This window comes from Poromitra crassiceps (genome assembly GCF_964638095.1).
Source record: "Poromitra crassiceps genome assembly, chromosome: 1".
Lineage (NCBI taxonomy): Eukaryota > Metazoa > Chordata > Actinopteri > Beryciformes > Melamphaidae > Poromitra > Poromitra crassiceps.
This window is the reverse complement of record NC_139623.1, coordinates 61,741,862-61,765,233: the sequence shown is the minus strand read 5'-3', so window position 1 is coordinate 61,765,233 and position 23,372 is coordinate 61,741,862. Positions and strand designations below refer to the sequence as shown.

At 46.4% G+C, this 23,372-nt stretch overlaps 1 protein-coding gene across 2 annotated transcripts in view; it reads left to right on the top strand.

Moving 5' to 3' along the window:
- rad50 (RAD50 homolog, double strand break repair protein) overlaps nucleotides 1–23,372 on the top strand; it is a 102,690-nt gene that overhangs the window by 49,184 nt on the left and 30,134 nt on the right. For both annotated transcript variants that reach the window (XM_083644108.1, XM_083644109.1), the window contains exons 15-18: nucleotides 1,882–2,119; nucleotides 8,683–8,872; nucleotides 11,692–11,818; nucleotides 21,041–21,234. In XM_083644108.1, coding sequence (XP_083500234.1) covers nucleotides 1,882–2,119; nucleotides 8,683–8,872; nucleotides 11,692–11,818; nucleotides 21,041–21,234 — 749 coding nt within the window. The remainder of the gene's footprint in view (nucleotides 1–1,881; nucleotides 2,120–8,682; nucleotides 8,873–11,691; nucleotides 11,819–21,040; nucleotides 21,235–23,372) is intronic.

Sequence of the window (23,372 nt, the reverse complement as noted above, 5' to 3'; positions counted from 1 at the left end):
AGAGGCATTGGAAGGGTGACTTGAATGTGAAATAGGCTATTGTAAATGATATGTGCGGTGTGCATATATAATTGTGATGGTACCTACAGTTGATTCAACTTATTTATTTGTGTTACCGTAAATTCCGGACTATAAGACGCACCGGTCTATAAGCCGCACCTTCAAAGGTGACTATTTTTTTCTTCTATAAGCCGCACCGGTCTATAAGCCGCGGGTGTTTTGATGTTTAATTACCATATGTAAGGCTTCGTGCACAGAGGGGATTGTCGGGAAACAGATGGCTGTTTGGGGAAGCTCCCATTTATTAACATTTCAACAAAACAAAAGTCAGGTCACTAATCCCCAGACAAAATCACACATTGTGGTATTTTTTGTTTTTTTTACAGTGCACACAGTGTCCGCGGTGTGGTGAAAAGAGGGCAAGAGAGGAAATTAAAACAGAAGTGGATTTATAGTTAGAAAGAGTGCTAAAGAAGAGAGAATTCCGTTTTTTATTTTTTTATTTTAGTTACTCACAGTACTATTGACCAGTCCAACTCAAAAGATATTCGGCAGTTTCACTTTGAGCTCTTGTTCCGCCGCTGGGCACACAGTGTCCGCGGTGTGGTGAAAAGAGGGCAAGAGAGGAAATTAAAACAGAAGTGGATTTATAGTTAGAAAGAGTGCTAAAGATAGTCCGGTCTGGTTATGACGAGTCTCGCTGGGTACAGTACGCCAAAGCGATATCCATTGACTCGATGATGCTGTTGTATGTTGCGCGTTTCTGTTGCACCAACGCGGAGAGGTCCGAAAAAGGACGAAAAAGCGCGTACCCTCCCAGGTGAGGGGCTTCTTCCCCGCAGCCTGGAGGATGAGTTGACGGTCGGGCCAGCGGAGTAGGCAGATGAAGATGGCCCTCGGTGGCAGGCCGGGGTCTGGACGTGGCCGAGGCGCCCGGTGTGCCCTGTCCACCTCTGGTGGTTTCTCGCCTTCCTTCAGGTCCAGGATGTAACACAGGATTTTGCCACAAAAGCGTCCATGTCACCAATCTCAGCTCCTCTTTTACATTGATCAGGCGAATGTTATTTCTTTTACTCCTGCTGATTAAGTCATCAACCTGCGTGTGCAGGGTTTCGATTTTGCATTTTATCCATTTTCGGACTCACTGTGTTGTTTTTGTCCTCCAGTGCGCGGATGCGCTTTTCCGCATTATAAACTCTGTTCACGGTTGCCTTAGTTTCTTTAGTGAGTGAGTGGATGGACTTCTGCACGTTTTCAAACTTGTTTTCAAGCTGCTCAAAACCTCTGAGCGATGTCGGACTTAATCGATAGTGTTTCACGGAGTAAAAGTTTAGCCCAAGCGTGTATCTCCAGCCTCCAGCAGGTGAGTCATTTCCTCATTCATGGCGTGATTGCTTCGTCTTTTTCTTTCTGCTTACCTGTGTTGTGTTATGTTATGTTATGTTATGTTGTTAAAAGAGGGCAAGAGAGGAAATTAAAACAGAAGTGGATTTATAGTTAGAAAGAGTGCTAAAAAAGAGAGATTTTTTTTTTTTTTGTGGAAAAAATCCATAGATAAGACGCACCGTTATATAAGCCGCAGGGGGCAAAAAAGGCCAAAAAACGGGAAAAAAGCCGCGGCTTATAGTCCGGAATTTACGGTACTTTTATTTAATTCTTGCATTGTCCTTTTTACTTTTTCTTTTTATACTGCCACAGGGTTGGGGGGGGTTATAAAAGATGTATGTAAGATGTATGATGAGAATACATGTACAGTAAAAACATGCAAAACCAATAAATATATGGTTATAAAAAAATAAAAAAAAAAGAGAAGTAATGTGAGACATGCAGGAGTAGAATATGATCTAATCTCTCGCTCGCTCTCTGCTGGTCTCTGTGCAGCCATGCTAGCTGGGGCCACGGCGGTGTACACCCAGTTCATCAGCCAGCTGACGGAGGACAGGGAGCCCTGCTGCCCCGTGTGCCAGAGGACGTTCCCCTCCGACTCGGACCTGCAGGAGGTCATCAACGACATGCAGTCCAAACTGCGTCTGGTGCCCGACAAGCTGAAGAACACTGAGCAGGAGCTGAGGAGGAAGGAGAAGAAGAAAGAGGAGATGATGGCTCTCAGGCCTGTCAGGTATGGAGCTGGCAGTGTTGTGCAAGTTCACACTTCACAAGAGCTAGCCCAGGGGTGGGCAATTATTTTTCATGGGGGTCCACATGAAAAACCCAGATTGTTGCCGGGGGCCGAACAAATATTGTCATGCCGTAACCCATGGATGGGTAACGTTGATGATAGAGAGGGCCACAAAAAATGTCCTCGCTACCAGGTTTTGCTGAGGGCCGAACGGCGCCAGCGCGAAACATTTGGTGCATTTGAAGCCAGGTTTAGAGGAATAACTCATTTTAAATGAACAGTTGTGATGTCATTATTCAGTCTTAACCACCAATATTTGATCCTTTTCTCACTCACTCCTATGTCACTACCTGCTCTCAGGGCTTGAAATTAACTTTTTTGACCACCTGCCAATATGGCTGCTAGATTTTAAAGTTACCAGCCAAGTAGAATTTCCACTAGCTAGCTGAATATGAGTGGGTTAATTTAAGCATAAGTATCAGTAAGTGTCCCGGGATGATCAAAGCCTGTGTTGAGGGTCACACGAACAAAAATGCAGTCTTGAAGCTAAATAAATCCAAAACCAATGAGTTATTTGAGTTATTTAAATTTCTACTTCAATGTAGCCTTTTAGTCATAAAGATTATTGAAAGATATTCCATATTCCAGACTGAAATGCTATAACAGAAGTGGAGTATTGGCCAGAATATGACATGAACATTTGGACACTTATTCAGCGGGTATCTTGCATGTTGCGTTCAGGTGCACTGTGTGTGTAAAAAAAATATATATATATATATATATATATATATATATATATATATATTTTTTTTTTTTTTTGCAATCCCATCGCGAGCCACACACATGTGGCCGCATCCGGCCCGCGGGCCGTATTTTGCCCATGTGTGAGCTAGCCCAAAGTTCAGTTCACACAGATTAAAATGAACTAGTTCACAATTTTGAACTAAGTTCACGGTCCCCAAAATTGAACAGTGATGTCACACGTTGAAGCAGTAGCACAAGTAAAGGTATAGCAGATAAACAAGTGCACCCTGAGGAAGGCTCGGGTGTGCTTGGCTAAGCTCTGTTCTGCCTCCAAATACATTTCGAATGAACTTGAGCATAATTTTTGCCTTTCTCGCACAAGCGCCACATTTATTTACCAAGGACCGGCATGGGGTCCCTAGTGTGTTTGTTCAATCACCCAACCATAATGATATGAATGACCCAACCATAACCATAATAGACTATCATATCACTCTAAAATAGACATTAAACATTCAGTCAATGTTTATTTATTCATACAGTATGGTTGCAGATGTAGGGGACGTTTCCGCCAGCACACTGAGGCTGTGCACCGCAAGCTTGTTTTACTGAATGCGTAGATAAATTATCATGGTAAATGCACAAATGTGGAATTCATCCCTTTAAAAAGAAGTTTCTGCTACTTCTGTTATTACAATTAAATATGTATTTATTTTGTTTGTTTATTTGTTTATTATTTTTGATATAACTTGTTTTATAACTTTCCTGGAAAATACAGCAATCATTGTTTTTGGTGATTGGCAATTTACACCTGTCACCTGCCATTCACACTCATGTTTACTTCCCTGTCAGTTGGTTTCACAAATTCACCCCACGAAGAATGAACAGTATGTACAAATCAGTCAAGCAAACATTGCCATTTTTTTCGCCCATCAGTGACTTTAGTTGGAAGACTTACTCTGCCTAAAGGTGCTCTCAAATCCCTTTGGTGAATTTGTGTTTAATTGTAGGATCAGTAGTAACAATCCACACTTTGCCACCTCTCTCCTTTCCTGTCTCTGAAGGTTTACACCACTAGATGGGGCTACATTCTCATATGACAGATGTCTCCCCTGGGTCTGCCCAGGCTCTCCATGCCCTGATAAGACCCCATTTCATGACATGAAAAATCCAATTGCATTAGACTTGTTTCAGTTTCATGTGGATACAGTAACCAGCAAAACCAAGATCAAAACAAAGCGCTATTCATATCTATACTAAAAAGGAAAAGGTGAAACACCTTGGGTATGTACACTATGCATTGCTTGGGGGTTGCAGTTGTGTTTAAGATTAAATAAAACACACATTCCTAATTACAACTAGAATATCTACATTTCCTACCGAAAATCTAATTGTGCTTGCTGTCCTCGCCATGCACCGCCTGCCTTGCAAGGTCCCTGCCCATGCAGCTAGGGGGACTAAGTAGTTATGGGCGGGTCTATGTGAGTAGAAGCGGGAGGAGCCAAGGAATCCAGGGGCGGAAGAATTTCGATTGTAGACACTACAGTTCAAAAGTTATGGACCAAAATGTGAAGAGGGCTGTTATAGCGCCACCATCAGGTCAGTAGGAGTATTTTCTTTTAGATCAGAGCAATGAGTAAACGTGGGGCAAACTAAGCAAAAAATAATTTTGATTGTAGAAGCTACGGTTCTAAAGTTATGGACCAAAACGTAAAGATGGCTGTTATAGCGCCACCGTCAGGTCAATCGGTATAATTTTTTAGGCCAGAGTAGGGGAGTACTCTATGAACCCATGGACCTAATTTGGGACAGTCGCTCATATCATCGCTGTCGCGGCAAGACCTTGAATCTCCACAACAGCAACTTTTTTTGCTCTTAAAATACTGAACCAAACGTCGTCAAAAGTTGGCACATGCCATAATTAGTGGCCGGGCCAGCGAAGCGGCAGGGCCACTTATTGTATTTGCCTTTATTATTTTTCTTCCTCCCAGGAAGTTCGACTTCCCATGGATGAAAACTAACCAAACTTTGCACAAAGGTCCAGTCCCATGCCAAACGTCTTTGACACAAATTTGGGGCCAATAGTCCTAACGGTGGCACTACAGCGACCGTCTAAAGTTTAAAATTTTGAAAATTCAGGCATACGTGCTACGGCTTTGCAACTTTCACTGAAATGTGCGCCCAAATGAGGAGAAACTTTTGTACAATGCAACCTATGGCCAATTATGAAGTCTAAAGACCGCAAAACTGCAAAAACTGTAAAACTAATTAAACCCTACTCCTCCCACATTTTTTCTTCAAACGACACCAAACTTAAGCATCTGCATCGTTAGACTGTCCTACACAAAAGTATCGAAACAGATTTTCGATCGGTCAAAAATTGAGCCCACAGTGCATCAAAACGTTGAATTCTGGCCCCGTGTATAGCCTAATTGCCTTAATTACCTATGGCAATTAGGTTGTATTTGTGATGTCATCAGTCAGTCAAGCAATTGTGATGTCATCACTGATGTCACTCGAGCAATTGTGATGTCATAATAGCTCAAAGTAGAGGTCTTCACGGGTCCAAAATCACGGACCCGGACCCTAATGGACCCGGGGAATTTGTGCCCGAACCCATAATGGACCCGTCTATTATTAAACATCTGAGACCCGGCCCCGTTCAGAACCGATAAATGTCGGACCCGGACCCGGAGTGGACCCGTCTATTATTACAAATCTCAGACCCGGCACCGTACAGATCCGAGAAATACCGAGGCAGAGACTAGTGGTGTCGACGTCAAAGTTGCTTGTTAACTGCTACAAGTTGTATATCAAATGAAACTTTGTGCATCTTAATGTTATAGCATTCTCACCTGGTTGATGCTGCCTAACGCTAGTTAGATAGTTCAGTGGCAGTCTCTCTATGCTACCGCCGTTCCTTTGCCCAAAAACACACACAACAGCGCTAGAAACAATCACGTACATGTTGTGACTTGTGTACTCACCATGCGATCATCGAATAATAATCCAAAAGTACGGGAAACAGTCATCTTCAATTAAATCCATAGCGAGAGGAGCCAGCAAGAGGGTTACCTCTCTGCAACGAAAATCACTTCCTCGTTTGCCTGAGGCGCATGTGTGCGCATGTGTACGCATGTGGTGGTCACATGCGCCTCGTAAACGAGGAAGTAATTTTCATTGCAGATGGGAACGCTCTTTGCTAGTTATTTTCTCTATGGATTTACTTGCAGTTTGTGACAACAAGCCTCACGTGTGCTGTTTTGATGCGTTCTCTCGTGATCAGCGCTGATTGCCGGGTCCACTCAGGTCTTATTGGACCCGGCATTTCACTGTCAGAGCCCCGAGACCCGTGACAATCGCTACCAGAACCGACCCAGACCCGGAGGCACTTCTTTTGAATGGACCCAGACCCGGCCGGGTCCGGGTCGGAACCTCGGGTATTCGGGGGGTCGGGCATACCCGAAGACCTCTAGCTCAAAGCCTTGAGACTTGCCCGGCCATGACCCATTGCTGCGCAGCAGCTATAATTATAGTTAGTTTCCCGCTGAATGTGTCATTACTTTATTAATATCTTACCTGGATAAGCTCAAATGATGTTGTTTATATTATCAGTCCGACTTGGAAGCACTCTCTCCCGGCCAGTCAGGCGCTGATGGCCGCCTCCCCTCTGGTATGCACATGCACGAGCCACAAGCTCCAGGCCGCGGGGGCGTGCGCAGCTGGATGGGGATGAGAACAGTCTGACATAACGTAACGTTAACGTTACTTTATTCTCGTCAGAAACCAAATACACAGCGCGTCTGCCGTGTCTTTTCCGGGTTTAGTGTCCTGCGTGGGGGGCTACAGACGGAGGTAGGGGAGGAATTTTGTGGTTTGACTGACAGATTGAGGGCGAATGGCGTTACGAGAAGTACTCACAAGCTCGTTTGAATGCTTTCCCATTGGTTGCATTTGGTAAAAACCACACAGAGGGGTGAACGGTGCCTAGTGGCACTGATTTATGACAAAAAGTGAAAAAAGTTACATTCGAGGTCCTGTCCCGACAGCGACGATATGGGATACTTAATGTTGCTATAGCGCCCCGTATAGGCAAAATGACACAATAGTTTTCCTATCAGCTCAGAGTACATCTCTACACAACTGTACGAAGTTTGGTTAGGATCGGATAATGCGTTCCGGAGTTATGGTGATTTTTGTGAAATAGGCCCCACCCACAGAACCTTGGAAGTGGATTATATCACAACGGTGCAGTATTTTCAAAAACCGTAAAATCAATGTTGTCTGTAATTTTTTCGTGGATAGTAAAAGGCCCCTCTGTGAACCTCCCTACCAAGTTTGGTAGTTTTCAGGCATATGGTTCCTGAGATACAGCTAATTTAATGCACAATTTTTCGAAACCCCATTCAAGTGAATGGGACAAAACTTGCGCTTAATCGCGAATAGCGCCCAAACCGCTTGACCAAACCCTTAGCAAAGTCATAGCACCCCTGTCCTCAATGAGCAGCACGTTTTGAGTTCTGGCATGTCTATGTGGTGTGAAAACTGTAGGAGTTATTACGCGCCAAACTTTGTGCCAGATATAATAATAAGTATGTCAGACTTTAAGATTGTGCCTTTCTTTTCAGCAAGCACAATAATTAATTAGCCTTCACATGAATAGATTAATTAAAATCAGGATTTCACAGGGCCTGCCCGCCCTGCAGCTCACCAAGCTGGCCCTGCAGCATACGCAGCTCGACCGCTGTGCGGGCTCACTTGCTCTTATGACATCACTGCCGCTGTATGGGCTCACTGCTCTTATGACATCACTGATGATGTCACAACTTTGCATCAGTGATGACATCACAATTGCTCTTATGACATCACTGTCACAATGCCTATGACAGCATCAGTGGTGTCACAATGCACAATTGCTCAAGTGACAACACTGAAGACATCACTTCCGCGACAAAATTGAAACAAACAGCTTGTCATCAATTTTATATAAGAAGATTCGTAGTGTCAACCAACACCCTAGGTCTTTTTCCTCCCAATATAAATCTTGATATGAGCTTATCCCTTGTGGTATATTCACAGGTAAAGATTTGTTGGGAAGTTTTCAAATTAACCGTTTAGATTCAAATTTACATTGCATAGTATTATTAATACTACTAATATACTTAATTACTCAAAATATAAGGTGACTAAAATGGCAACCAAAAGCTGATGCCTGGTTGCCAGCCTGGCAAGCACTTTTAAAAGTTAGTGTTGAGCCCTGTATCAGATGAGATGAAGTTGTAAAATGAGCAGAGCGTTTTGTGTGTGCCCTCTCTTCTCCTGCACCACTTCAATACCAGCTGACCAGCCAATCAGAGTGATTTCTCTACCAGCTGACCAGCCAATCAGAGTGATTTCTCTACCAGCTGACCAGCCAATCAGAGTGATTTCTCTCACGGATGACGACTCAACGTGTTGAATTGGCCAGAAAAGCTGCCGACAAAGCTGACTAGAGCCAACGGTGCGGGACACACCGCAAATACTAGGGTGACAGACACAGATGAATCGACTCTGTGTCTCGGCTTTACACATGTCTGAGCAACCATGAACTTTGTCTTTACTCTCTACTTCAGTGGTTCTCAATGTGTGCTCCAAGTACCTCCAGGGGATGTCCCCAGCCAAAAAAATGAATAATTTAGATAATCTATAAGTCAAAGTCTTATCAGATATGGGACCCTGGGACAGAATCTTATCAAACGGGGGTCCGTGGTATAATTTGTGTCAGGTTAGGGGTCCGTGACGTGAAAAAGTTTGCTCTACTTCTACTTCACATCCTCCAGGCAGTCGATGTCCCAGCTTCAGGAGAAGGAGTTGCCTGAGTTGAGGAACCGCCTACAGAGCGTCAACAGAGACATCGAGAGGCTGAAGGGAGACGTGGAGGAGCAGGAGACTCTGCTGGCTACACTGATGTCCGAGGAGGAGACGGCCAAGGCCTGCCTGCCCGACATCTCTCTCATGGACAGATACCTGGTACCATATCCCTGTCTGGCTGCCTCTTTCAGCCCACCTCAGTCTTTTTACACCTTGGACTGCTGTATATTCTGATGTCTATTAAAGACGTAGGCAATACCTCCCAATGTTTTTCTTTCTCTCTCTCACTCTCACTGACTGGGTTTTTACATGGACATGAGGTTATGAGGCTTAGGTGTATCCTAGTTTTGCATGATAAATTCTAGTATCCCGGTTACTGATTACTGCATGCTATTTGTGCAGGCGCCTGTGATCTAGGCGAACACAAACCTGCATCACCTGCATGCTCGCTCATTTTGGGTGTGTGACAACATTTAGCTTTTTGGGCCAAGACGTGTGGGAATCCCTCTTTGTGTCTCTGTCCCCGTTTGCATTTTAGTCACAACACTTCTGGTCAGCATTTCAATGCTTTCTCACATCTAAACTGTCCAGTATATTTCATTCTTTCATCACCGAAAGACAAAAGTCTGCTCATCGATCCAGGAGTGAGACGCTTTTGTTGCTGCCACCGCCATTGTTTGAATTTTTCTGTTACGTCACTTGGCTGAAACCGCACCTGTGCCAGGTAGTCAGCAGCACTCAGAAACCAGCCTGTGCCCGGTAGTCAGCAGCACTCAGAAACCAGCCTGTGCCAGGTAGTCAGCAGCACTCAGAAACCAGCCTGTGCCAGGTAGTCCGCAGCGCTCAGAAACCAGCATAAGATGTATACATGCAACAGTATCGCTGTTTCTTTTGGAGTACTCCAGCTACCATAATCGGGTTTCTCAAAACCGGGATAAGGGTTTATCCAGGTTTCTAAAATCGGGATATGAGTGCAAACACAAAAACGTGATACTTGAAAAACCCGATCATAACCAGGATACTCAGTAAACGCACTGACTCTCACTCAATCTATACCACTATCATTTCACCCTGTCTCTCTTTTCCTGATATCAAAGTTCCAAATAAAAACAGTAGCTAACCAGAAAAAGTCTTGGACATTTAAAGTTGAGCTGAAATGATTTCCCCCCCCTATTTTAGATCACATCCCTGGTTATTCATTGCACCTATTTTAACTCATTGGCTGCCAGCCACTTCTGGAAAACGGATGCTCCCAGTGCCAGCCCTTTCAGAGCGTTTTCAGTGATTTCTCAAGACCCACAGAATATTGTGTGATATTACTATGTAAACACCGAACACGCCCAAAGAACGATGAGACTCTCTTGTATCATCAGCAAAAAAGTTTATTGATATCATTTTCCGTTCTTTAGTTATCAGCAGAAGAAGATAGCTTGGTTTCACCAAAAACAGACGTTTCAAACTAGAAGCTAAGATAATGAGCCTTTTGTGAAATGAAGCATTTCAAGCACATCACTGACTCTGAAGCTAATATTTTCTGATGTAGTGACACCTCAAAAATAATTTCCTTCAATAAAACAGCGAAAACAAAGGAATTTTGATCACAAAATAATATTTTTTAGCTGCAACCAGCAGCGCTGGCCCCTGCGTGCGCAGACCCTACACCTTCTTGCTGGTCTTGATTTACTGCTGGTGGGCATCAGGTATTCCAGCTTGTGTTTGCCAATCTGTCCATCGAGCCTGCTGTCTGGGTGGGTGTTGTGTGGTGCCCTGCGTGCCCCACCCCCCTCGGCTGCAGGCTCCTCCTCCGTGGGAGTGTCTCTGGTGGCTCTGCTCGGGTCTCTGCTGCCTGCGTCAGGGGACGGATCTTTGCATGCTGGAGCTGGCAGAAACTCACCCCCACACTAACACACAGCCTGCATGCCGTTGCTGGCAGAGACTCATCCCCACACTGACACACAGCCTGCATGCTGGAGCTTGGAGAAACTCACCCCCATGCGCTGCACCGGGCGTCTGTTTTCGGAGCCCCCTCCGCCGTTTTTGTGCGCCCTCCCAGCGCGACACCGAAAAGCCAAAGGTTTGGCTCCATGGTTTAACAATGGACGCACATACAAAATCACAAAAATCAAATTTCTTTAGTTTTTCAAAATAAAATCACGTCAAAAGTGCATTTTTCAAGATGCTGATGTAATTTAGTACTGTACTATCAAATTTCTACCCCATTTCAACCAATCATGTGACAACATGACAGCTGTCAATCAATCTTCATTGCGAGGAGAAAATTCTGAGCAGGCAAGATGGCTGCCTAGTGCCTACATGGGCAGACTTTTCTAGCCCATAAATGTTAATATATTTGGCCAATAAGTATGTAACATACAAAATAAAGCGGTAATGTCTGTCTTCATTTAATGTAGAATGCAAAGACATGCAACTGGCTCATTAACTCGCATTCCAGGAATATCGTTGTTTACCGTGGCTCTTACCCCGGCCCCTCGGACATTTCAAGGCTGGCAGCATCAGTTGCCCAGTTCTCTGCGGGTCCCACTCGCCTAGGGGCAGAACGCGCTGAATCCCACTAGATTTGGGGGCAGAGCATGCCATACAAGCACTAGGATTGGCAAACGTCAACTCCAGTCCCCAGGACAGTCAAATCAAATCATCCACACGCTATGTCCCGCCTTTCTACCCTGTTCCAGTCAAAGCAATGTTCTTCCAGTCGGATACGTCATCACAGAACCTGAGATGTCATTTCAGCTCATCTTTAAGTTAAATTTTCGGGAGGGGGGGGGGCGGAATATATATATATATATATCATGTGTGTATATTAATGTAAACACCAACCAATCTTGGTCATGTAAAAACATAACCGTAAGGCACTGAAAAGTTTTGGAAATTGATCAGTGATTATTACCCCTGCGTTATGCATCTTTCTCCCTCCCCTCTTTCCTCACCGAACTGTTGTGCTGTTTTTCTCCATCCAGATGGACCTTAAGGATGTGGAGAGAAAAATAGCTCAGCAGGCATCCAAGCTCCAGGGAGTGGACCTGACCAGAACAATACAGCAAGTCAGCCAGGAGAAACAAGAGACCCAGCACAAACTAGACACCAGTAAGACTGCATCACACAGGCACACACACTTGAACAGATACAGTACATGATGGTCTCGACCTAGTTTCAAGATGAAGACCAGACACGCTGCCACACGCCACACGTAATCTAGTGACATAGCGACCACATCATCACATGTAATCCTAGCGTGACGACAAGTGCAGTAATCCCAGCGTGACGTTCGCGTGACGCACTTGCCTAGGTGACGCCGCTAATGTCGTCAGTGCAGTAATCCCAGCGTGACGTCCGCGTGACGCACTTGCCTAGGTGACGGCGTTAATGTCGTCAGTACCGAGGCTATGACGCGGCAGTATTTATAGCCACGCCGGGCACACCACCGTCCTTGGTCCCTGTCCTCTAGCCGCTACACTAAGCTGATCTAATTCCCTCTCTGGAAGCCGCGTTTCACTTCTCTGAAAGTCGTGCTTCGCCATTCTCAAGCTGCCTCATCCCTTCCGATTCTGCCATCAAGCCATTCGCGTTCGCGGTACCACTCACCCCCGTTCGCTCTCTCAGCACGACGAGCTTCGAGGTCGAGACATCCAGCGCCGACGAGGAGACTCACAACGAAACATCCCAGCCCGGGTACGGGACGCAGCAGGCTCCCCAGCCACCAGCCCCGTGCGCTCATCAGACGGGGGGCAGACGGCATCAGGCAGCAGGCTCCGGCGGCACCGAGTGCATCTCGAACGGCGGATCTCGTCGACGAGAGCGCGCAAGCGGGGCCCGCGCGAGGACGGCAATAACTCGCAGTCGGGGGGAGAGCGCGCTCTGGGCCCGGAGCTGGCCGCAGCCATGCAATCCTCATTTTCAAGTCTCATCCATCCGCGGCCCCGTTCTGTTCGGGCCATCAAGCCATTCAGTCTCCAAGCGTCCGCTGTTCTGATCCTGCTAATCAAACCATCGTAAGCGCAGGTCCTGCTCCATCATCGTTCTCAGCACGTCCACGCTCGAGGCAGACACAGTTCCACGACGTGGTCGGGGAATTCGGCTCCCACGATTAAATGCTATCCAGCCGGGACGGCTCGCAGCATCGTCAGCCCCGAGCGCAGGGAACGCCCGCGGAGCGCGTCCCGGACAGCAGTCGAGCGCAACGGTAATGTAATCACCTCTTTAATACATATCAGTGCCATATAATTTTAGCAACCAAATCTTAATTTCAAATCATTTCGGCGTGCTTCAAAACAATCATCTAACCATTCCCTGCGGTCCGCACGTCGGGCGCGAAGGAAACGACTGGGCATAAGTAGCAATGCATTTATCATAGTGAATGAATGATCTCTTGACAATCTCCGTGAACTGGTCGTTATATCCTCGCCTACAGCTAAAGAAAGACGGCGGAGCTACACTAAATGTCTCTTCATCCAATAACGTGAAATTAAATAACCTGGTGCATTCGAGAGCAAAATGAAGAGGCTAAATCTATGGAGAACTACACACATCTCTATGTGCTAAATAATTAGGCCTAAACAATTAACATTAAACGTATTCACACATCGTGCTCAAATTGCATTCATTGCATTTATTGCACAATTTACAATAGTTAATAGCCAGCCAGAATTATCGCAAATGGACGTTCAAAGCATCAGTTAGCAATAGCGTTCAGTTAATCAATGTCTAATGACAGCCAGATTCCGTTTTAATCAAAAAAAAAAAAAAAAAAAAGTTTCCCTTTCTCCGAGTCGATGCTCCAGCCACCCAGTCAAATTAACAGAAGCCGTGCTGCTCACTGAATATACATATATATACATATAACATACATATATATATGATTCGGACATTTAACCGTGCGGCGGGCGATGCCCATCATCGGTATACGGCTCCACATATAGGCCTACTCTCATTCCACGGTAACAATGCTGCAAGTTAAAAATATCCATTCAGCGACTATTGGTGTCCAGGCTTCTCCAGGCATCGCCGGGCCGTCATCACCGTGCGTCACCGCATCCTTGCATCACTCATAATAATAATGCTTCTTGGTATCATGCCGCTTGCGGATTGTCAGTCATATCAATCAGGCTGAGAGACCTCCTGCGTCCCTCTATCTCCGTATCACTCACATGTCAATGCCATAGCTTCAGCACCGGGTTGCCTCGGAAAAGTCATTAATCGCATTCCGGCATTAATCCCATTCATTTAGCGAATCGAGCTCTAGCGTCCATAATGCTGTATGCCGGAAGGGGCGTTGGGGCGGGCGTTAGTTCATGCATGCCTACAATTGCTAATATTTGAACGTGCTATCCTGCTGGCCAAGATTTCCAGAGTTCAAGTGTTAAATAGCCTAAGCGTCATTGATTCATTCCGTCGCGTAAGCAGGACTGGTCACAAGCAGCACTTTAGAAGGCCTACATGGGATTATCCCCACAAATTATTGGCCCGTAATATCCAGCTCAAGGCAGACCTAGTCACATGGTGCATTCGCATTTAGCTCTGCCCACCCGTTCAGTTCTGGTCCTTGCAACACAACACGGCCGAGGGGGCTAGAAATTAAATTAATTGTCTCTGACTACAAGCTGAATGCTTAGTCTCGCTGTCGACGAAACCGGAAATCAAATCCAGTGCCACTGTCTAGGCCGAAATCAAGTCACGTCTCTGATTAAGCTGAATGCGGAGTCATGGCCGGTGACGAAGCCGGAACCAAATCCATCGTCTTCAAACGGACGTTCCAAAAACGCAACCGCCTTAAGCAGCATGGCAAAGGCAAACCCGCGCAGTAGCACCCTTTCATCGCATTTCATTGGTGCTGGTCTCCCCGAAATTATAGCGCCAGCAGTAAGCCGCCGTAAGTCGCTCGTTGCGCAGGGGCGAGTCTAAAGTCATAGCACAGCAGTAGCAATGCTCCGAAGTAAGTCGGTGGAACAGGGGGGGTTTTGCTAAGTCACCGCGCCGAAGCTCGCCGGATTGGTCGATCACCCAGCGCCTGCTGTAGCGCTGCGGCCACGCCCGGGGGGCGTCGTAAGTCGCCGTGGCGGTGCCGCTGGTCCTCGTCAGCCCACGCGGCCTACATCCGACCAGAGCAGGCCGCCATTGTCTGCCCAAAGATCTCTCCTCCCCTAGGCGTCACATGGTAAGCACATGGCATCCATTCCTGCATTCCTCGCAATAGCCGTTACTTTGCATTTCATTGGTGGTGGACTCCCCGAATCGGTGTCGATCGAATTGATTAAGCGTTCTAGGTGCCGAGCAGCCTGCAAGTGTTCTGGGTGTCGAGCAGCCCGTAGTCTCCCCACTAATTCAGACCCCAGTGGACTACTCAAAGTGTTCTAGGTGCTGAGCAGCCTGCAAGTGTTCCAGGTGCCGAACAGCCTGTAGTCAGGGGGGGGGGCTCAATCCAAATCTCAAAACCGAGGGGGCTCAATCCAAATCTCAACACTGAGGCAGCCTCACTAATTCGTCGATCTAATTGATTAAGCGTTCCAGGTGTCGAGCAGCCTGCAAGTGCTCGGCGTTGAACAGCCTGCAACAAATCACTAATTCCGACCACGGTACACTACTCGAAGTGTTCTAGGTGCCGAGCAGCCTGCAAGTGTTCTAGGTGCCGAGCAGCCTGTAGTCACACCACTAATTCAGACCCCAACAGACTACTCAAAGTGTTCTACGTGTCGAGCAGCCTGTGAATGTTCTAGGTGCCGAGCAGCCTGTAAGTGTTCCGGGTGTCGAGCAGCCTGTAGTCAGGGGGGGGGCTCAATCCAAATCCCAAAACCGAGGGGGCTCAATCCAAATCCCAACACTGAGGCAGCATCACTAATTCAGACCTCAATAGACGACTCGAAGTGTTCTAGGTGTCGAGCAGCCTGCAAGTGTTCTAGGTGCCGAGCAGCCCGTAGTCACATAACTAATTCAGCAAGACCTCAGTAGACGACTCGAAGTGTTCTAGGTGCCGAGCAGCCTGCAAGTGTTCTAGGTGCCGAGCAGCCTGTAGTCACATAACTAATTCAGCAAGACCTCAGTAGACGACTCGAAGTGTTCTAGGTGCCGAGCAGCCTGCAAGTGTTCTAGGTGCCGAGCAGCCTGTAGTCACATAACTAATTCAGCAAGACCTCAGTAGACGACTCGAAGTGTTCTAGGTGCTGAGCAGCCTGCAAGTGTTCCAGGTGCCGAGCAGCCTGTAGTCACATAACTAATTCAGCATCACTAATTCAGACCTCAGTAGACTACCCAAAGTGTTCTAGGTGTCGAGCAGCCTGTCAATGTTCTAGGTGTCGAGCACCCTGCAAGTGTTCTAGGTGTCGAGCAGCCTGTAGTCTCCCCACTAATTCAGACCCCAGTAATCTACTCGAAGTTTTCTAGGTGCCGAGCAGCCTGCAAGTGTTCTGGGTGCCGAGCAGCCCGCAGTCGGTTTGGGGGGGGGTTCAACGCCGAACTATGCCAACGCCGAATTATGCCGGACTGGTCGATCATCCCGCGCATCGCGGCGGCCTCGCCCGGTCGATAGGTTCCGTAAGTCGCCGCGCTGCCGAGCCAACCGGTCGGCGACAAGCGTCGCCTTCCGCCCAGCGCCCGCTGTATCGCGAGGCGAGCAGACCGGTTGGCCTTTCAGGTTTCTCTCTTTTTGGGGGTTCTCTATTCTAGCCCGAGCAGATGCCCTCCCGTCTCAAGAAGAGAGGCATCTTGCCACGGAGTCACTACGCCAAAGAATCAGTTGCCATGCTGCCACGCCATCAGAATTAATGCCATACCGCTTCAGGCCATGAATCTCATCGCCATGCCATACTTTAATAAAGCTTGCTGATTAACCTTACCCTCTGGTCTCTCATGATTGAAATGATGGTCTCGACCTAGTTTCAAGATGAAGACCAGACACGCTGCCACACGCCACACGTAATCTAGTGACATAGCGACCACATCATCACATGTAATCCTAGCGTGACGACAAGTGCAGTAATCCCAGCGTGACGTTCGCGTGACGCACTTGCCTAGGTGACGCCGCTAATGTCGTCAGTGCAGTAATCCCAGCGTGACGTCCGCGTGACGCACTTGCCTAGGTGACGGCGTTAATGTCGTCAGTACCGAGGCTATGACGCGGCAGTATTTATAGCCACGCCGGGCACACCACCGTCCTTGGTCCCTGTCCTCTAGCCGCTACACTAAGCTGATCTAATTCCCTCTCTGGAAGCCGCGTTTCACCCCACCCACCTCCCCAGTCCACCACCAATGTATTGACTCCTGAAGAATCCCCTACGGGGGGGGGCGCCCCAAGAAGAGAGGCATCTTGCCACGGAGTCACTACGCCAGATGCCCTCCCGCCTCAAGAAGAGAGGCATCTTGCCACGGAGTCACTACGCCGGGGGTTCTCTATTCTAGCCCGAGCAGATGCCCTCCCGCCTCAAGAAGAGAGGCATCTTGCCACGGAGTCACTACGCCAAAGAATCAGTTGCCATGCTGCCACGCCATCAGAATTAATGCCATACCGCTTCAGGCCATGAATCTCATCGCCATGCCATACTTTAATAAAGCTTGCTGATTAACCTTACCCTCTGGTCTCTCATGATTGAAATGATGGTCTCGACCTAGTTTCAAGATGAAGACCAGACACGCTGCCACACGCCACACGTAATCTAGTGACATAGCGACCACATCATCACATGTAATCCTAGCGTGACGACAAGTGCAGTAATCCCAGCGTGACGTTCGCGTGACGCACTTGCCTAGGTGACGCCGCTAATGTCGTCAGTGCAGTAATCCCAGCGTGACGTCCGCGTGACGCACTTGCCTAGGTGACGGCGTTAATGTCGTCAGTACCGAGGCTATGACGCGGCAGTATTTATAGCCACGCCGGGCACACCACCGTCCTTGGTCCCTGTCCTCTAGCCGCTACACTAAGCTGATCTAATTCCCTCTCTGGAAGCCGCGTTTCACCCCACCCACCTCCCCAGTCCACCACCAATGTATTGACTCCTGAAGAATCCCCTACGGGGGGGGGCGCCTCAAGAAGAGAGGCATCTTGCCACGGAGTCACTACGCCAGATGCCCTCCCGCCTCAAGAAGAGAGGCATCTTGCCACGGAGTCACTACGCCGGGGGTTCTCTATTCTAGCCCGAGCAGATGCCCTCCCGCCTCAAGAAGAGAGGCATCTTGCCACGGAGTCACTACGCCAAAGAATCAGTTGCCATGCTGCCACGCCATCAGAATTAATGCCATACCGCTTCAGGCCATGAATCTCATCGCCATGCCATACTTTAATAAAGCTTGCTGATTAACCTTACCCTCTGGTCTCTCATGATTGAAATGCGCACACACACATACATGAACACATGAGGAAAAACAAGATCCACTGTTCCCCATCTTTGCTTTAAGAAGACATTTAACAAAACAAGAAATTACATAAACATTTGACAACCAGGTTTATAGATCATGGCCTTCAAAGTGATAAAGTGATGTTGAACTTTAGTAGTACCTTAGTGTGCAGCTTCCTGGACATGATGAAACCCCCAAATCAGATTCTCTGTTATCTAGAATGTTGCCCTGGTAGAGGAGTTTGGAGAATAGAGAGCCAAAGTCCACGTCACTTCCTGCTTCAGCATGCGTACCAGAGACCTTTCATCCGCCATTTATTTTCCCATAGACATTTCTTAAAATGCTTATAAAAATAGTTTTACTTGGTCAAACCAAACGATTCAGCTATATTTAGAAACCATAGAACATTTCACTCGGGTCCCCCCCAAAAAATCGTATTATTATTAATTTATTAATTTATTTTTGTGACATGTTCTATGGTCTCTCCTGTTTCTAAATATAGCTGAATTGTTTGGTTTGACCAAGTAAAAACTATGTTTTGTAAGCATTTTACAAAATGTCTATGGGAAAATAAATGGTGGATGAAAGGTATCTGGTGCTGAAGCAGGACATGATGTCAACTTTGACTCTCTATTGTGTTCTCTCTCTCTCTCTCTCTCTCTCTCTCTCTCTCTCTCTCTCTCTCTCTCTCTCTCTCTCTCTCTCTCTCTCACGCACACAGACACAAAACATTTGAGGCCAAGTTCCCGTGTTGACTGCAGATTATACACAGAGTCATGTGGACTGAAAAGAACAAGACATTTTTTTTCAATTGTAGGAAATTATCAGGCATTTAATCTGAGAATGAATGAATGAGCTTTATTTGTCATTGTCACAAAACAAGTTTAAGAACAACGAAATTGAAGCAATCCCCTAGGTGCGTATAGACAAGACAATAAGTTAAGGAATAAAAATAAGGTATAAAAGTAACGAGGTAATAAAGGGTAAAAGTGTCTGGTGTTTAAAAGTATGAGGTAATAAAAGAAAAGTAAAAGTGTCTAGTGTCAGGTAGTGCTGCACGATTAATCCAATCGCAATCGCAATCGCGATGTCAGCACGTGCGATTACATAACCGCAAAAGTGTGCGATTTTTTTTTTTTTTTCACGTCTTTTTGAGTGTGTGTGTGTGTTAGAGCTGGGCTCGGGCTGAATTTTCCTTACCGAACCCGACCGAGCCCGTCACATTATTAGCCGAGCCCGGCCCGGCCCGACAGGTGTCAATTGATAATCTGTCCGAGCCCGGCCCGAACCCCTTCCCTGATTTTTTTTTCCCCCTCCGAGCGCAGCGAGCGCAGTCTGTCCAGCCTATAAACAGCCCTATATAATCCCAAAGCAAAATCAGTCCTCGTAATTCAAAGCAGTCAATGATTAATACGTAATGTACAAAGCAAAGCACCAAACAGCCTAATTCGTGCGTGCCGTGCACTGCCCACACAGTCCCACATCGCTGAAAGAAGTACTGCACGGACACCAGCGCTGAGCCGACACGCAGCTGACTCCGGGCAGAGCAGCAGAGTGCATGTCTGGGCGTGTTTCATTCGATGCCTTCAGGTGCTTTCATTAACGTAGTAAATTAGCTCAGGAGCTGATGATAGATTTTATTTGAAGGCAAAAACAAGTGACTGATTACGTGACCGAGCCCGGCCCGAGCCCGAACGCGACTTCAATGTTTCTGTCCGAACCCGGCCCGTAAGTCGGGCCGGGTTCGGGTTCCGAGTCCGACGGGCCGGGTAGCCCAGCTCTAGTGTGTGTGAGAGCCTCCTCTAAACTAACGTTACACGCGACGCAGCAAACACACGTTTCTCTGCCATCACTCTGGGCATCAATACTAGCGGGATACTTCTCCCATGGACTCTCGCAAATAAGTAATGTTATGTGCAGCAAGGTTACATATTATCTACCGAGAGGGAGAGAGAGAACATCCATGATCGCTAACAGCAAGCTATGCTAATAACTAGCTAGCCGTTCGTTCAGAAACGCATGTAAACAGCCGTGTGATTAGTGAGAATGTCAGTAAAATAAGGAGAGAGCTGCAGGTGCTTATGCAGAACTAGTGCGCGATTAAGTGCGCAGTGGGGATGACCCGCTGTGATGAAGAATATAACGAGATTAACAAGGTTGATAGCAGCAAAACACTGTCGCAGCTGCCAGCACTGGCAGCATCACCTCCAGGCTAGCTAACTAGCCTGTCACATGATGCCTTCATGGTCCCTCGTTAAAAGTCTGCAGCTGCACGTTACCTCACCTCTCTCTCTCAAGAAGCGTCACGTGAGTGTGGCGTTTAAGGCCATCTGTCGCTACAAAATAAATAAACGGGGTGTATCATTAGTATTACTGGACAGACATGTAACTAACTTTGCAACTTTGCTGAGCCATCTTCTATGTGCTGTAACACAGTGCAGTTTCTATTTGTCTGGTGTTTCTTTTTTACATGTTTGGGACAGGCAAATGTCTCAAAATGTTTTATTTTTTTGTAAAGATAATTTTATTTCAAATTGTTTTATTTTTTTAGTTTTAATATATTTAAAATTGTAACATATTTCATGTATTTTAGTCTGTGATATGTGAAACCGTGGTATTTTTGTCCAAGGTTATCATACCGTCAAAAACTCATGCCCGCACATCCCTAGATACCATTTGTTTATTATATCGCAATCACAATCGCAAATCGCAATATTGTCCACCATAATCGCTAATCGCACCTTTCCCCCAAATCGTGCAGCACTAGTGTCATGTTTTTTCCTCTATACACTCTTGTACACTCTATATACATTCCACTTAGCATATTGCACAGTCCTATACATTCAGGCATCGACATAGGGGAAGGGCTCACACAGACTGTCAAGACAGTTGGCGTTGCTGGTAATATGACGGGGGTGGGGGGGGGGATGGAACCTGAAGCAAGTGTAAAATGAGCTGTCTGTGTCTCTCTGCATGTCCTTGCAGCATCCAGCAAGATGGAGCTGAAACGTAAACTGATCCAGGACCAGCAAGATCAGATCCAGACACTGAAAAGTGCGGTGAATGAGACTCGGGCAGAGAAACTCCAGCTCAGCAGCGACATGCAGAAACAGCAGCAGCTGGAGGAGCAGAGTGTGGAGTTTACCACCGAAATACAGTCCTTAACCAGAGACATCAGGGTACAGTTCATTAAATACAGTCCTTAACCAGAGACATCAGGGTACAGTTCATTAAATACAGTCCTTAACCAGAGACATCAGGGTACAGTTATTAAATACAGTCCTTAACCAGAGACATCAGGGTACAGTTCATTAAATACAGTCCTTAACCAGAGACATCAGGGTACAGTTCATTAAATACAGTCCTTAACCAGAGACATCAGGGTACAGTTATTAAATACAGTCCTTAACCAGAGACATCAGGGTACAGTTCATTAAATACAGTCCTTAACAGAGACATCAGGCTACAGTTTATTAAATACAGACCTTAACCAGAGACATCAGGGTACAGTTTATTAAATACAGTCCTTAACCAGAGACATCAGGGTACAGTTTATTAAATACAGTCCTTAACCAGAGACATCAGGGTACAGTGTATTTAAATACAGTCCTTAACCAGAGACATCAGGGTACACTTTATTAAATACAGTCCTTAACCAGAGACATCAGGGTACACTTTATTAAATACAGTCCTTAAAGGAGAATTTCGTTTTTTTTTAACCTGGATCCATCTCCTGGCATTAATTATGATTTGGCCACTCACCAGGCGATCTCCGCGGCGTTTCTGGCCGTCCTAGCGTTGTTTTGACATCAATAGCGTCCAAGTCAGTTGTAAAATGGAGCTGACTTGGGGCCAAGTGTGAGCCTGTCTTTCCTGCATCTAAATAGCTATTTTTATTCCCGTTTTCGCCAAATATCGTCATAATCTGATCCCTCAAGAACCACCACACTGATATTTCGCCAAAGGCTGTTTCCTGGAGTCACACAGGGATCAAATTACCTCAAACGTGATCTCGGTCACCAAGTCTCGTGAAGTCCCGCGATACTTTCCTGCCGACTGGCCAAGTACAGGAGGACGCTTTGCGGTGGTGGTTTTAGCGCAACCTATGTGGGGTTTGGCGTAACCTATGTGGGATTCGAAATAACGAAGGTTATGCCAAACCCCACATAGGTTGCGCTAAAACCACCACCGCAAAGCGTCCTCCTGTACTTGGCCAGTCGGCAGAAAAGTATCGCGGGACTTCACGAGACTTGGTGACCGAGATCACGTTTGAGGTAATTTGATCCCTGTGTGACTCCAGGAAACAGCCTTTGGCGAAATATCAGTGTGGTGGTTCTTGAGGGATCAGATTATGACGATATTTGGCGAAAACGGGAATAAAAATAGCTATTTAGATGCAGGAAAGACAGCAAACAACAAACAAAGCAAATTTGTTGTTGACATTGACAATGCCAAAATCTAAAAAGTACATGTCACATAACTGTTCCGACTATTACCATAGTAATAGTAATAGCCCACTTTCACAGATGTTGACAAAACGTAGTTTGACTAGTACAGCCTCCCTGAACATGCATACCAAATTTCATGCAATTTCATCATCATACAGTTTTTATGCCTCCGCCGGCGATAGCCAGGCCGGAGGCATTATGGATCCGGGTTGTCTGTCCGTCCGTCCGTCTGATGTTCGTTAACGCGATATCTGAAGAGCGCCTTGACGGAATTTCATAAAACTTTCCTCAAACATCGACTTGGACTCAAGGATGAACTGATTAGATTTTGGTGGTCAAAGGCCAAGGTCACTGCGACCCCACGAATGCCATTCCCAAATTCGTTAAAACGATATCAAGAACGGCTTGATGGAATTTCTTCCAATTTGGCCTAAACGTTGACTTGGGCGCAAGGATGAACGGATTACATTTTGGTGGTCAAAGGTCAAAGGTCAAGGTCACTGTGACCTCACACACCCAATTTCCAAGCTCTGTAACGCAACATCTCAGGAGCGCCTTGACATAATTTCTTCCAATTTGCCTCAAATGGCGATTTGGACTCAAGAATGAACTAATGGCGGATGCATAAATCCACGGTGCGGTCGTTCTAGTTTGGGATTTGTATCGGTCATGGAATTATGGCAATTTAGCTGACAGGTCACACCCTCTCACAAATGTAAAAATTAATATCTTCAAAACGACAGTAAATAAATATCACAACTTTTTAACAAATTGTAATGATATGGGTATGTCGATACTACATAAAAAAAAGGGTGGTGCTGTCAAGGAGATGTTAAAAATTTGTTTTTCAGAACTTTAAAAATTTCTCA